Source organism: Aythya fuligula, chromosome 4 (genome assembly GCF_009819795.1).
Source record: "Aythya fuligula isolate bAytFul2 chromosome 4, bAytFul2.pri, whole genome shotgun sequence".
Taxonomy (NCBI): domain Eukaryota; kingdom Metazoa; phylum Chordata; class Aves; order Anseriformes; family Anatidae; genus Aythya; species Aythya fuligula.
Genome location: NC_045562.1, coordinates 25,837,683 through 25,851,403, shown reverse-complemented (window position 1 = coordinate 25,851,403; position 13,721 = coordinate 25,837,683). Strand labels below are relative to the sequence as shown.

The 13,721-nt window shown below is 46.6% G+C and overlaps 1 protein-coding gene across 1 annotated transcript; it reads left to right on the top strand.

Moving 5' to 3' along the window:
• MRO (maestro) lies at positions 1-2,660 on the top strand. The gene is made up of 8 exons (XM_032187241.1): positions 1-37; positions 231-374; positions 611-793; positions 913-1,065; positions 1,555-1,677; positions 1,912-2,014; positions 2,352-2,401; positions 2,584-2,660. Exons 1-7 carry the CDS (start codon positions 20-22, stop codon positions 2,381-2,383), a joined length of 756 nt encoding a protein of 251 aa, XP_032043132.1. The 5' UTR covers positions 1-19; the 3' UTR covers positions 2,384-2,401; positions 2,584-2,660.
• The last annotated feature ends 11,061 nt before the right edge of the window (positions 2,661-13,721 follow it).

The following is a 13,721-nucleotide window of genomic DNA, read 5'->3' as shown; positions in this document are numbered from 1 at the left end:
AAACCTGCAGCTGACGGCCATGGCTTTCTTTGCTGAGGTGAGGCAGTAGGAGGGCAGGGGGGCTCCCCAGGGCTTTTCTGAAAGAGATTGCTGCTTGGGCTGCCTCTTTCTGTGGGGAGAGGTGAGAAGAAAGCGTCACCATCGAGACTCCTTTGTCCGAAGCCTGTTGGTGTGCTGTGCCTGGGCTGAGGTTGTGTCCTGACTCTCGTGGCTGTGTTGCTCTCTTGCAGCTGATGAAGGAGCCGCCTATTGAGAAGAGGAACATCCCGAAGACTCTGCGTGTCTTGGCTGAGAAAGCACACCACCGAAGCAGCACCATAAGGCAGCTGGCAGCGAGAGCTCTGGGCAACGCAGCTGGCAGCATGCCCGTGGAGGTGAGACAGATTTCCCTGCGCTCTGACTGCAGCCCCTCCCTAGCAAGACCCCGGGGGAGAGCTGCTTCAAGGGCCTGGACAGAGCGGCAAAGGCAAAAGCAGGGCTGCCAAGGGAAAATTGGGTGCCAAATGTCAGAGTAACAGTGCTTTGGAACAGACCTGTCAGCCACGTAAATAAAGAGCAGCCCTTGGAGGCAGGGAGAGCCCTAAGTCTGTGCACGTCTTTGGCTTTGCAGATGCAGAAGCACAGGAGACAAGTTGTCCAGGTGCTGCAACAGAGCCTGGAGGACACTGCCTGTCCCGAGGTGGTTGCAGAAAGCATGCTGGCGCTAGCTGAGCTCGTGAGGGTGCTGCAGGCGGTGAACTTGGGATCGGCCTTTGAAGACATCGTCCAGTCCACCAAGATGTTCTTCGAGTCTGTGAGTGAACCCAGCTCTTCCTGCCGCAGGGGCCTGCACGCGCCGCCTGCATGGCCTCTGCTGGCTGAATGTCTGCTTCGGCCTCATTACCCAGCTGACAAAGGGCTTTCTGGTTGCAGGAAGTAGAGTACCTTCGCTACTCGGCCTTGCGCCTCTATTCAGTCCTGGCCTCCTCAGCCTCGAGCAAGCGGTCGTTCTTTGCCAGAGAAGTGGCGGAAACATGGGTCAGCCTTTTCCTGCACCTCCGGGATCCCGACTCCGCAGTTGCCAGCGTAAGTGCCCTTGCAGCTTGCTCCCAAAGCCACAGAAAGCTGCAAGGCGTTCTGCCACTCCTGCCTGCTCAGCAGCTGCTGGGCGTCTCTGCAGATCCCCCCTAAAAGTGTTCCAGAGAGCCTTCCGCTGTGCTGCCCAGGGCAGTCTTACCAGCATCGCTGGCAGGACCATCTCAGGCCTCTGGGCCCTTTTTCTGGCCACGCACCTTCGTGCCTGCCTTTGCATCCCGCAGCTGCTGCTCCCCTGGGAGCGGGCAGTGGGGAGCAAGCCCACGGATTCGGCTGCCAGGCATCAGGACTGGGTCGGGTGCCGGCCTAAGGGATGGAGCAGGTCCCCTCTGCTGCCGCCAGTGCATTCCCCTGCCAGCGAGTGCCCCTCGGGCAGCCCCCCGCCAGGTGGAGCTCAGCAGCACATGGCTGGCTGAGCTCCCTGGGCAGGTCCCAGACACGCTGGTGGAGGAGGAATGACGGCACAATTCTCTTCTTCAGATGTGCAAGATCACCTTCCAACTCTGTGCTCCATTTATGGGGCTGAGTCGGCCACAGGAGATCACCTCTCTCTGCAAGAGGCTGGGTGCAGAAGAGCTGCAGGATGCGGTCTGCAGTTACCTGGTAAGTAAGCTGTGCTCCAGCAAGACATCAGGGCCCTGCGGCCCTGCCCTGGCTCCCTCGGGGGAGTGCGCGGTGATGCAGGTGGGGCTGGCCAGGACTGGGACATGGCCATCCCTCCTGGCCACCCACTGCCTCTCCCCTTCCCCCTGCGGCCCACCCAGCCAGCTGGCTGAGGGGCAACAGAAGGCATCTTTTTGGACCCCCGTGAACTTGTGCCTTCCTGTCTTGCCCTAGGCCAGATACGCCCCCAGCATGTTGGAGAGGCTCCATACCGTGGCCAGGAGAGGCTGCCTAGAGAACGGTCAGAGGCTGCACACATCGACCTTCGAAATCCTTGGTGAGAGCCCGCACTGGAACTTCCCACTCCCTTTCCTGACCAGAGAGCTGTAGGGGCCTCTGCTTTCTCTGTCCTCTTTCCTCCGGGCCCTGCCTTTGCAGAACAGGGCAGACACCGTGCTGTGTCCCATGGGCTGAAGATGGGGTACACAGGGATGCAGGGCTTTTCCTTGCAACCTGCCTCTGAGTTCCTTCAAAAGCTTTAGCACCCATCAAGTCGTGATCTGTAGAGCCTGGCACAGTGGTTCCCCAAGCATGTGTCCCAGCTGTAGGGCAGGGCTGGAAGCCAGGGCTGTGGAGCGGTGCTCTGATGTTTGCCTCTTTGCTCTGTCCTTTAGCTGACATCCTGGCAAGGAGAAGAAGGGAATGAGGCTCCGTCACATAGCAGGTTGGTTCACATGGGGCTGAGCTCTGGATCCGTGGGTCTGGGCAGAGGTCAGAGCCCAGAAGCAGCGCGGCAAATGCCCAGCACCAGCGGCCGGCCAGCCAGGGGGGAGCAGCTCAAGGGTGGCAGGGGGCACAGCTCACAGCCTGGGCTGGCTGCTCACAGCTCTGTCTGTCTTGTTGCAGCTTTCCAGGGCCTGAGCAGAACTGAGGACACCCGAGTGTGGAGATGGCAGACAAGGCCCTCTGTGACTGTGGCACCCTGTGGGCAATAAAACTCTGTATATAGTCTCACCGCTCGCTGTGTCCTTGGGGAAATCCAACTCAACGTGGCCTCACCTCTGCGGACAAAGGGTCTTTTTCGTAGGGCCAGGGGGGCACGTTGGGGCCTGTGGGGAAAAGCCTGGCAGGATGCACAAAAGGGTTCTGAAGCAGTTGGTGGACCTAACCGTGAGGCCTCCCAGGATTAGCCATCAAATGTCACCGCGATCAGAAGAGGCTGCTGACAAACTGGAGAAAGCAAATGTCGTTCCTGTCGTCAAGGTGGGCACTGCGGGCAGTGCCCCAGTCCTCAGGGATGGGAAGGGATCAGAACCGTTTCCATCCCTGTGCAGGACGAGGCTGGGAGGGGAGCAGCCAGCACGGGTGATGCCGGGGGGACGGAGCACCTCAGCTGCCTGACGGCAGCCACAGCCAGGCTGGGCGAGGGGAGAGCGGGGCAGGGCCCAGCACACCGCTGCTGCTCGGCCCCTCTGGGCTGAGACCTGGCCCCGTCCCCCTGCCCCGTCCTCCCACCTCACGCTGGGGGCAGGGGGCGAGGGCTGGGTTGCAGGGGGCTGCAGGAGCGGCCCTGAGGGATCCAAGGTTGGGTCTGTTCTGGCCTGTTCCGGATGGTTCCCCAACAGACTGGGGCCCCTGGAGACACCTCTCAGCTACTCAGAGCTGACAGCACCGCTGTGGCAGGGCGGGTGGAGCCCACGGCCGCAGCACCATTACAGCATGCCGCAATGGCACACCAGCCCTCCTTGTGTCCCAGGGCGATGTAGGGAGTTATGGCAACATCAGCAACTCAGTCATGGGGCTTGACATCTGTTTGGGCACCTGGGGTGCTTTTCTATGTGCTACCGAAGCAATAATCGCATTACCAAAGCACTAACCAAGAAGTGGGAGAGGTGTATACTGTACCTTAGGGAGTGAGCCAAGCTTGAGGTGGTTTATCTGGGCAGCCAGAGGAAGTCAAGTGCACGTGACGCACGTGGAGAAGTCTGCACCAAGCACGCCATCGTCGTATGCCAACTCATTGCCAGTAGTGACCTGGGAAGGCAGGGAGGAGCACACGGATGAAATGGCTGAACAGCCCCTGCAGTGCAAAGAGAGTCTCTATTCCTCCCTGCAGGCCTGTACCTCAGCTGTGGAGAAACAGGGTCAATTTAGATTAGGCACTGGGAAGAAACACTTTACGCAGACAGTGGTGAGGCACAGGAACAGGCTGCACAGAAACAGGCTGTGCATGCCCTGTCCCTGGAGGTGTTCAAGGCCAGGCTGGACAGGGCTTTGGGCAACCTGGTCTGGTGGGAGGTGTCCCAGCCCACGGCAGGGTGTTGGCACAGGATGGGCTTCCAATCCCAACCATGCTCTGATTTGTGAAAACCCTCCTGCCATTTTATTCCTAAACACTGGATCTTCTGTGCAGGTCCCTTGATCTTACTTTGTTTTATGGCCAAAACAGCTTTCAAAAAAATTTGGACTATTTTCTTCCCTTTCTCAAAACTTTCTGTTGTGTAACAGAATCATACTGAGCAGTACAAAGCTTAACAAGGCCTCTGCCAGAGCTTTCCTACAGGATACCAGCTCAGAGGTTCTACTACAGTTACTGCAATCCTTGGCTTTCCTAAGCTGTAAGCTTGACAGAAACATATGACTCCTATACAGCTAGAAGGGCATTAAGAGAAGTATTTCTACGGGCTACAGGTCTAGCCCGGAATCTGCTCCAGCAGGGGTCTTCCACAGGCCACAGCCTCTGTCGGTGCAGGGCCACCTGCTCCTCCGTGGTACTCCACAGGCTGCAGGGGGACATCCTGCTTCACTGTGGTCCTCACCACAGGCCGCAGGGGACTTCTGCTCCAGCGCCTGGAGCACCTCTCCCCCTCCTCCTTCACTGACCTTGGCACCTGCAAGGCTGTTCCTCTGTCCTCTCCCGCTCTCTCCCAGCTGCTTTGTGGCACCTTTTACTTTTTTTTTTTTTTTTTTTTTTTTATTTCTTCCCCTTTCTTAGATATGCTCCGACAGAGGCACAAACAACATCACTTACTGGCTTGGCTCTGGTCAGCAGTGGGGCCCTTACCTAACATGGGGATGCTTCTAGATTCTTCTCATAGAAGTCACCCTTACCGCCCCCTGCTGCCAAAACCTTGCCACATAAACCCACTACAGCTTCAAGACCTTGCAGACAAGCGGGAGGGAGTGCAGCCCCCATGCTGTAACTCGTCAGGTGCGCGGCTGCTGTTCATTCGCAGCAGCACACCCTGGCAAGAACACTTCCTGGTGGCCTGGTCCAAATGGAAACGCTTTCTGCCATTATAGATCCCATGCCTGTTGCTTTCCTAACTTTAATCGGATTTACAAATAACTGTTAGTTTGCTTTCTTCCAGTACCACGCTTTGTACTGTTTATGTGTATGATTATAGCATTTAATGCTGCTTTTATATGGCTTATACTGCACTCTGCACTGGTTGCTGCAGAGCTCTACAGTCTGTGCATGGCCTCAGGCCGGTTCCAGCCGGTTCCAGCAGGCTGGCCGAGTCCACGGGGCCAAGCGGGGCACCCAGAGGCACCTCTCAGCCACTCAGGGCTGGCGGCGCTGTGGTGGGGCGGGTGGAGCCCATGGCCGCAGCGCCATGAGGGCAGGCTGTAACCACACGCCAGCTGTACCCAAGATGGGGTTTTGGGTTCCCCAGGGCCCAGTGGTGTGGAGTCGGCATTTGTTCCCAATGTTCGTGTTTGATAAGAAACTTACTGAGGCTGATGCTTACAAACTTAGCAGGTTGGCTCCTTGGGGAGATTGCTGGGCCCTTTTTACATGTCTAGTGCTAGAACTGAAAGACGAGAGAAGCCAGAAGAAATATAAAACGATACTTACTGACATTTCAATACATTAACATGATAGTATCCTAAACATGTCTGCTGATAGCTGGCTCCTATATTTGTCTGCCGTGAGTGCCAGCTGTGGCCCAGTTGCTTGTGGGGCTGGTAGGAGGAGGACCCAGAGAGAGCGTTGTGTCTATCTGGGGACATCCTGCTGCGATGGAGGGGCTGAGAGCCCTTAGCGGTGAGGGGCAGCGCGAGGGAGGTTGGGGGCTGAAGCAGGACCCTTCCCAGCAGGCTGCTCGGGGCTGCGTCTCCTGCGGAGATTTCTCTCCAAAGTGGCCAAGAGACTCGTCCCTACCAGCTCCAGCCCCCTGCAGCCAGCAGCACCTATGACACCTGCTCTGTTCTTTCCTTCCTTCCAGGTGTGGGCTGCTGGCCCAGACGTAGACGTCGCCAGGGCAGAGGCAGGGTGCCAGGGCCTGTCCCTGAAGCAGCCCCGACCTCTGCCACTGTTGCGACTTCTCTGCTAGAGCGCCTGCAAGACGAGGAGGTGAGCTGGGGGCTCCCCACCATGATGCAGCGGGGTTCCCTGGGGGAGCAGGGGGAGCCTGTGCCTGGCGGCACCTCTGCCCTCTTGGTTTTCTCGTCCAGAAGCCCCGGCACAGGGCAGTGCCCAGTCTGGAGCTTCTCAAGGAGCAGTCATTTTCCCGGGCCCCATCCCAAGGTCCCATGGGTGCCCAAGCCCAGAGGCCAGGGGCTTTGTGTCCCTATTGCAGCTTTCCAGCCCCAGCGGCATATCTGCAGGCTCTGCAGGGCATGGTTTTACAGCTTACATCTGCTTGCACTATCCATCCAGCGAGGGGGCCTGGGGTGCCCCAGGAGCTGGAGAGGGCACAGCCAGGACAGCTGGCCCAGGCTGCCCACAGTGATGTCCCACAATGCCTGGCGTCTTGATCAGCAACAAAAATGGGGGAGTTGGCCAGCATGATCGGCATGTGGTTGGGATGGACATCAGTCAGTGGGTGGTAAGTAATGGTGTTATGCATCACTTGATTTCTTCAAGAAAGAAGATTCTTCATTCTTCTTCTTCTCGTCATCATCATCATCAATTTTCCTTTTCTTTTCTGTCCTATTAAACTGTCTTTATCCCAGCCCACAAGTTTTACCTTTTTCCATTTCTTTCCCCCAGCCCAGTGAGGGGGCAATGAACAAATGGGTGTGTGGTGATGAGCTGCCTGCTGGGTTAAACCACAACAATTCTACTAGCAGTTAATGGATAGGAAAAAGTGGCACTGAAATACTGAAGTAAAGACAAAGTTGAGAATAAGAACATAAAGAAATTAAAATAAATTGCTCAAATAATTGTAACTTGCATATCTCCTTCTCTGGAGATATTTAAAGCCTGTCTGGATGCCTACCTGGGCAACCTGCTCTAGGAAACCTTCTTTGGCAGGGGGTTTGGACCTGAGGATCTCTTGAGGTCCCTTCCAACCCCTCCAATTCTGTGATTCTGTGAAATAGAAAAAAAAAAATCTAATTTACTATAAATAACTTACATTATTTGCAAAATACATCCGATTTCAGAAGGGGGCAAAGTGTAGGAACCAAGTGGATGCCCATGTCTAAATGAGCTGCATCTTTATGCACTGTCCAGAAAAAAGACTGCCTAAGTGAATTGTAGAAAGGAAATATTTATATTAAAGGCTATAGAAACTACTGCAGAGTGAAGATTTTGCTCCAGTCAAATCAGTGTGGATTTCACTGCTGGAGTAAAAATGAGCTAGATAAAAAGAAAGACAATGTTGTAGTCTGTGCTAATCATAGAAATATAAAGGATATGAATAACTAATACAGGTGAAAATGAGAAATGGAATACAGAAGAGAAGCCTTAATGAAGAAATGAAAAATATATCTCAAAATGAACAAGTGATGCTCTGTAACCAAAGAAAAAGTACTGATGTGGCTATACGGATCATCTACTTTATTTATGGCAGCTTAGACCTTCTAACTGATTTTGTTTTGCACTTGAGGGTCAGGTGCAGAAGGGCATAAGCCAAACTTCCCCTCCATATTCTGAACAACAAAATACAGTGCACACAAGCTGTACCCTGAACGACATTTCCTACCATTGAATCTAATAGAGCAAACAGTTCAGACACATTCTTGAAGGAACAATGTTATAACAGGAGTGGAACAGTGGGACAGCAATAGAAAAGGTTAAAAAACATCAATGAAAGGAATTAAATGATGCATTTACCTGTGATAGTGAGAGATTAGATTCAATAGAAATTTTTACTCCTTTGTTCTCATCTCAGAAGACTGCTGAGAAGGCAGGCAAGCAGGTTACAGACCCCAGAAATTGCATTTCTGGAATCACTGGGCCATTCAGGAATGATTCAATTTACAATGTGGAAGTCAGCTTTACTGTGTGAGGGTATGTGCTCAACCTGTCCTTTTTACACTGAGAAGGGACAGCATAAGATTCATGACAAGGAAGAAGCACCTACTTTCAAACATCCCACTGTAATTATACTCATAGATGCTGCCAGTAAAATCACAGAAATCAACCAGCAGAATTACACTTTCATGTGGAATGGAAAAAGAGGCTAGCTGCCCACAACTTGACTTTTATTAATGCATGCAGCATCATATCCAACATCCTACTTCTGCACTCATTAAAATCCAGTATTGCTGTGCTGCTGTTTTTTTCACTGTCTACATCCAACAAGTTAACATTTCTTCTCCTACTTCTATGCTATTCTTTATTTGCTTATTAAAGTATAGTGCCTGCAGAATTTTCATTCCACTCTTAATTCTTGAAGATTGGTTTTTCAGGTATTTGTTTTATGAAGCAATTTCTGTTACAAAAATGTGTAACAACTTCTAGCCTATGGTCTTCTAAATTTGACACCATGTTATGTTGTACTTTAATGATGTTAGAGAACCCTTGTATTAATCCATACTATTATTGTAAGTATTGCACTCTTCTTGGTGCTTTTTGTAAACAATATAATCTTTAATTTTTCCATGTACTCAAGCTACAATTGCTTTTTGGTATGTTCTTAAGATTTCAGTACTTTACTTTTAGTACTTTTTTGTGGAATTCATTTTTAGGAATCTATCTAGTAATAAGCATGCCAAACAAGTCTGGAGGCAAGTAACCATTGCAGCAGAACTCCAGATTCCTCTGTCACTATGTTCACCTCAGGTTACAACTACATAACACTTTCTGTGTTTATTTAAAGTGCAATTTGCAAAATGTCCTCCTCATTATTTTTGATCATTTTGCAGCATATTAGCTCTGTTCTACAGCAGTTTATTGAATAAATGGTAAAGATAAATTTTATTTTCAGGATAACTTGTATTTTCCACAGTAACTTCTGCACATGGTTTATATTCTCGTTTCAGTTGTATGAATGCTGTATGTCAGTTGAACTCTGTGTTAAGTTTCTATTTGTTTTCCCTTTCAAGTTTATTAATGATACACCTGTCCATTGAACTCTCCTTATGATGAAGTACTTCTCATTTCATGTAGGCATTTCTGCCACTCAAATGACAATCAATTTCCTGCAGTAGTACACAGGTTCTTCTAAATTCTGATTTTTGTCAGCTACAGGATTGTGGGATTGTCTTATTCTTTTCTCAAACTACAGTTAATTTCAAACTAAAAAAAAAAAAAAGCCTTTTCCTGATAGTTCAATTTCCAGCTGTGTTACAGAATCTTCTGTGAGAAAATGATAGCAAGAGAGTAACTAAAATATAGGTCAGTATAATGTGACCATGAGAACTGAAGAGAAACAAAAGTGTAAGAAAGATGGTACATTGTGAAAATTCATCATAGTCCTAAAGATCTCTCTGTAAAAAGGACATAGCAGGTAATTGTACAAAAACAGTGATGGAGCTGATTCAAAAGAAAATTCTGTTGTGGCAAGCAAAATCATGAATGACAGAGATACATCTGGTGTCAGAGAATTAAAAAAAAATATAATAATCTAGTATGCATTGTAAAGAACAACAGAGGAAATACGAATTCCATTTAATGCTTTCAGAGTGTAGTAATGCTGCACTATGGTTTCATTTTCTATCAGCAACAAAGTCTGAATTCTGAAAGGAACAAACACATTAGACAGAGCCACAGCAGGCCACTTTCTGAATAAACTGGGGAATTTACCATGAATCTACAGCATAAGAAACGATAGCAAACATCCTCTACATATTTATGACATAGTATCTCTAGGACTATCCTAAGATGAGACATAAGTATACCTGAAAATTCATCCCAGGAACCTGTTTATGAAGTGGGAACAGCTCCTCTGTACAGTCTAAACTTCAAAAGTAGCAGAGGAAGAACTAAACCTTGTATTTGAAAGATGCTTTTCCAGACTTCTAATAGCACTTAATAAAGGACTTAAAAACATTAATGAGCATTACATTCTGCTTCCTTTCCCTTATAAAAGGACATGAATATGTAATACAGAAGTTGGATGACACTTAACACTAGCAACAATAATTATTGCACCAAACTATTTAGCATCTTACAGTTTCAGAACAATTTACAAACATTAATTTAGTCATGCAACACGCTTCTGATTTAAGTGATATTAATGTTTGCTTCTATGAATGGTACAAAATACTCATGGAAGGCAGATGATGTTTCCAAAACTTAATGGTTGGCCAACATGATTAGAAAGAGGTATCATCCTTCTCCAACTAAATCGGCACCATTAAACTTCCCTTTTTGCTAACACAATATTCATCTTGATATAAATAAATGAATATTTGAATATGAATAAAACCATTCAGTAAGTCAAGATCTAGCAAAAGCTTTAGATCTAAAATACAGAGTGAGCAACATAATTATGGGGATTCAGGAGAAACTTCTTTAGACTGCAATGTGTACAAGACTGTGTGGTGAAACAAATTCAAGCAAACCTGAATGTAAACTAGTTATGAGTTAATGAGATTCTAATGTATTAAAAGAAAAATGAGAAGGAGCTCAGTGTCCAATCTGGTTAAACATGCATCTCACGAGGCTGGTGTCTCATGACAGCCTCTCGCTCTTCCACTGCCTCCCACCTGACATCTCTTCTGTCTTTTGGACTGCTGCTTTGAGAAAAGTTAGAACCATAATCAAGCCCATCTGGGCAGCTCCAGCAGCACAAAGCTCTCTAAATCAAATGCATTCCTCCCTGAGAAGACACTGTGTGCTTTGCCCATGACACTGTGAGATGGCTGGTAGCAATGTCCCCCATCCTGAGTAGAACACAAGTTTATGCAGCTGTAGGACTAGGAGGCTGCTCTGATCAGCATGATTATATTAACTGTGAAGCCAATTAAGAGGAACTGCTGATGATGGGCATTCTTACACCAAATGAAATCTTGCATCTCACCTTGCTATGGGATTTAGTTTCTTTAATGTGGGCATCAAATCTCTGAACCCATCTAAAAATCAAGTGGAATTAACAGGTAGTGCTAACAGGTAGTCTGAAACCCTCTGGTAATGTACTTCACTTCAGTCATTACCAGCCATCCTGAAATCCTTCTTTTCCTTGAGCAGTACCTTGGGTATAGAGAATCATAAGGTGGTGTCCCATCTAGGAGAAAAAACGATGAAAACTTTTCAGACAGAAACAGTTGCTTGTGACTTCAGCTGTCCAAAATCTGCACAAGGCTCTTAAAATCTTTTGAAAAGTCAGAAACCTACCTCCTGAAACCCACCTCCTGAAACATCTAACCATTGCCAAAAACTGGAACTGAAAGATCACTTAATGAACTCTGGGGTCAAGCTAGTGTTAAAAGGTACCAATCAGCTGGAACTAGGAACTTGTTGCCGTTTCTAAGCATAATTATAATTATAATAACCATAAACCTGATCCACTGTGCTATACTGCAGAATACAGTCCCTCAGCAAAACCAGATCATGCTGGTTACTTAAAAAAAATAATAATTATACAAAATAGTACTTCTACCTGGGCACACTACTCTGGAGTAAGTACTGCTTAGCTTAGGAACAGAACTTCTGAAACAGATGATCTGAGGCTGTACTCGCACAAGTGAACTATATCTGAGTTATTTCTGTATTATTTCAGTTAAAGCAGACATGCAGAAGTGTACTTATTTGCAATAGTGTCCAGAAATTACCGCTGAAAGATAGTGATTTAAAAAGCAGAGTTTTCAGATGTGCTTTTAAACACAAAGTACAAATAAACACAAATAAACAAAATAATGTCCTCTGTATGTGGCAGACCTCTGAATCAGACACTTGGAGAGAGAGAAAGAATGAAGGTCAGGAAAAATAATAAGAGAAATTATAACTGTGCAAAAAACATACAAGAAAATTGTTATGATAGCTCTGTGCACTGTAGGTCTGCTAGCTGATTAGAGTCAAGCTTATTGAGGAATAGAATAAATGATTTCTAATTCAACAGTACGGCCATGGAAATATGTCACAAAGCAGAGAGGCATAAAGCCAAACTTGTTGCTGGGTCATACCATAAGTGCCTTTACCTCTCTTTGCACCAGCTGCGGCCTGGAGTACTTTCTGCACAAAATAAAGGTCCATGAAAACTAACAGAAAGTGAGCACTTCAAAAGCTGTCTTCAGTCTTAAGGGGTATATTCAGAAAACTCCTTCTAGGGGTGCTGGAATTGATCACCACCTTCAGAAAGAAACCCAGCAAAGCACCAGCTGTTCCCTCAACCTATTAACCCTTTTGCCTTGCTTCAAATATTGCCATACTTATTTTAGACATATAGCCAAGTGTAGACAGATGCATAAACAGCTCTGATTTAAATTATTTTAGTATCTCATGCATGTGTACAATCTGCAATTTAAATCAATAAACATTTATTAAGCAGGCTGTCTATTGACTCGCAGCTGCTCTTGCTGCAGTTCATTACCCTGACTCATATTCCAGAGTGCCCAGTGGAAAGATAAGGTACTGCAAAGTAAATGATAAATATCTAATGCCTTTGGCTCTTCAAGGAAGAAAATATTATGGTGCTTGAAACTTAAGTTTAACAACATTACTACACAGTGGGACTAAACTCCATGACATGTCCGGTCCTGACTGACATCAGTTCAAAAAGATTCTAGACCAAGAAAATCAGCCCCGCAAGAACAAAACAGCTTCAGAACATAATCCTCAAAACCTCATTAGTTTGAGATGTTTCCCTGAAGCTATGTGTAAATGCACAGGTACACTGCTAATCATTAACAGGTTTGGCAGCATTGAAATGTGGTATACAAACTTCGGACAACCCATATCAGTTCATCATATACGCAGATTGCATTGAAGGTTAACATTAAGCCCATTAAGTCAATAGAATAAATCACTAAAATATAGTAAAAGTCAGGGTAACCCAGGCGCTGGTAAGCTGAAATACTTTTCCCCTTAGTCTAATTTTACATCACAGTTTTACTTGCCCTGTAGTTTGAATAGACAAAGTGAATACTTTAACATCATCCCAAAATCTGATTCCTATTTTTTCTGCTGAAGTCTGGTTTGATGATGATTAATACTTTCCCCATATCATTAATTGCACTAAGTTGTTTTGTAATTCTGCAAAAAAAAGGCTTCCCAGGAGTTATTATCATGTAACCATGAGAAGGAAAAATAAGTAGAATCCAAAAGCTGTATATAGGTTGAAGAAATTATGTAAATCGGTGTATCAAAGAACATACAGAAAAAATATTACAAATGTGACAATTCAAAGAAAATAGTGGTATGCTAATCAATGATTTTATTTTTTTTTTCCTGCAAATTAATCCTTTTCAAAAACTGGGGAAGTGTAATGGCCCTTCTTTGTCAAAAATAAAATAAAATAAAATAAAATAAAATAAAATAAAATAAAATAAAATAAAATAAAATAAATCCATTTCCAAAGTAGGAAATATTTATCTAGCTCTTGTGTACTGGTGAAAGCAAACAATGAAATAATGAGGAATGCCACTGGAATATGAACACACTGTGGCCAGAATAGCCACCAGTATTTGCTGCAGCAAATGCAACTGAGCAGAAATCTCACTTGTGTCTTGGGAAGAGCTCACTCTTGGGCTTCAGCAGGAAATACGAGATGAAAAAGAAGTCTTCTGCAGGTCTTTCCTGACACACTCATCTTAATCAGGAATACAAAGCTGATGTTGAGTTGGTGCTGGGCCAAATATTTTCTGTAGGGTATCTTTGGGGAGGAGAGATTTTCAGTCTGTGCAAAATATTTGATCTGAAAAAAATAAAT

Coding starts and splice junctions, on each gene's coding strand:
- MRO (XM_032187241.1), top strand. Junction 375..610: donor CTGGCAGCATGCCCGTGGAG/GTGAGACAGATT, acceptor TTGGCTTTGCAG/ATGCAGAAGCACAGGAGACA. Junction 1,678..1,911: donor ATGCGGTCTGCAGTTACCTG/GTAAGTAAGCTG, acceptor GTCTTGCCCTAG/GCCAGATACGCCCCCAGCAT.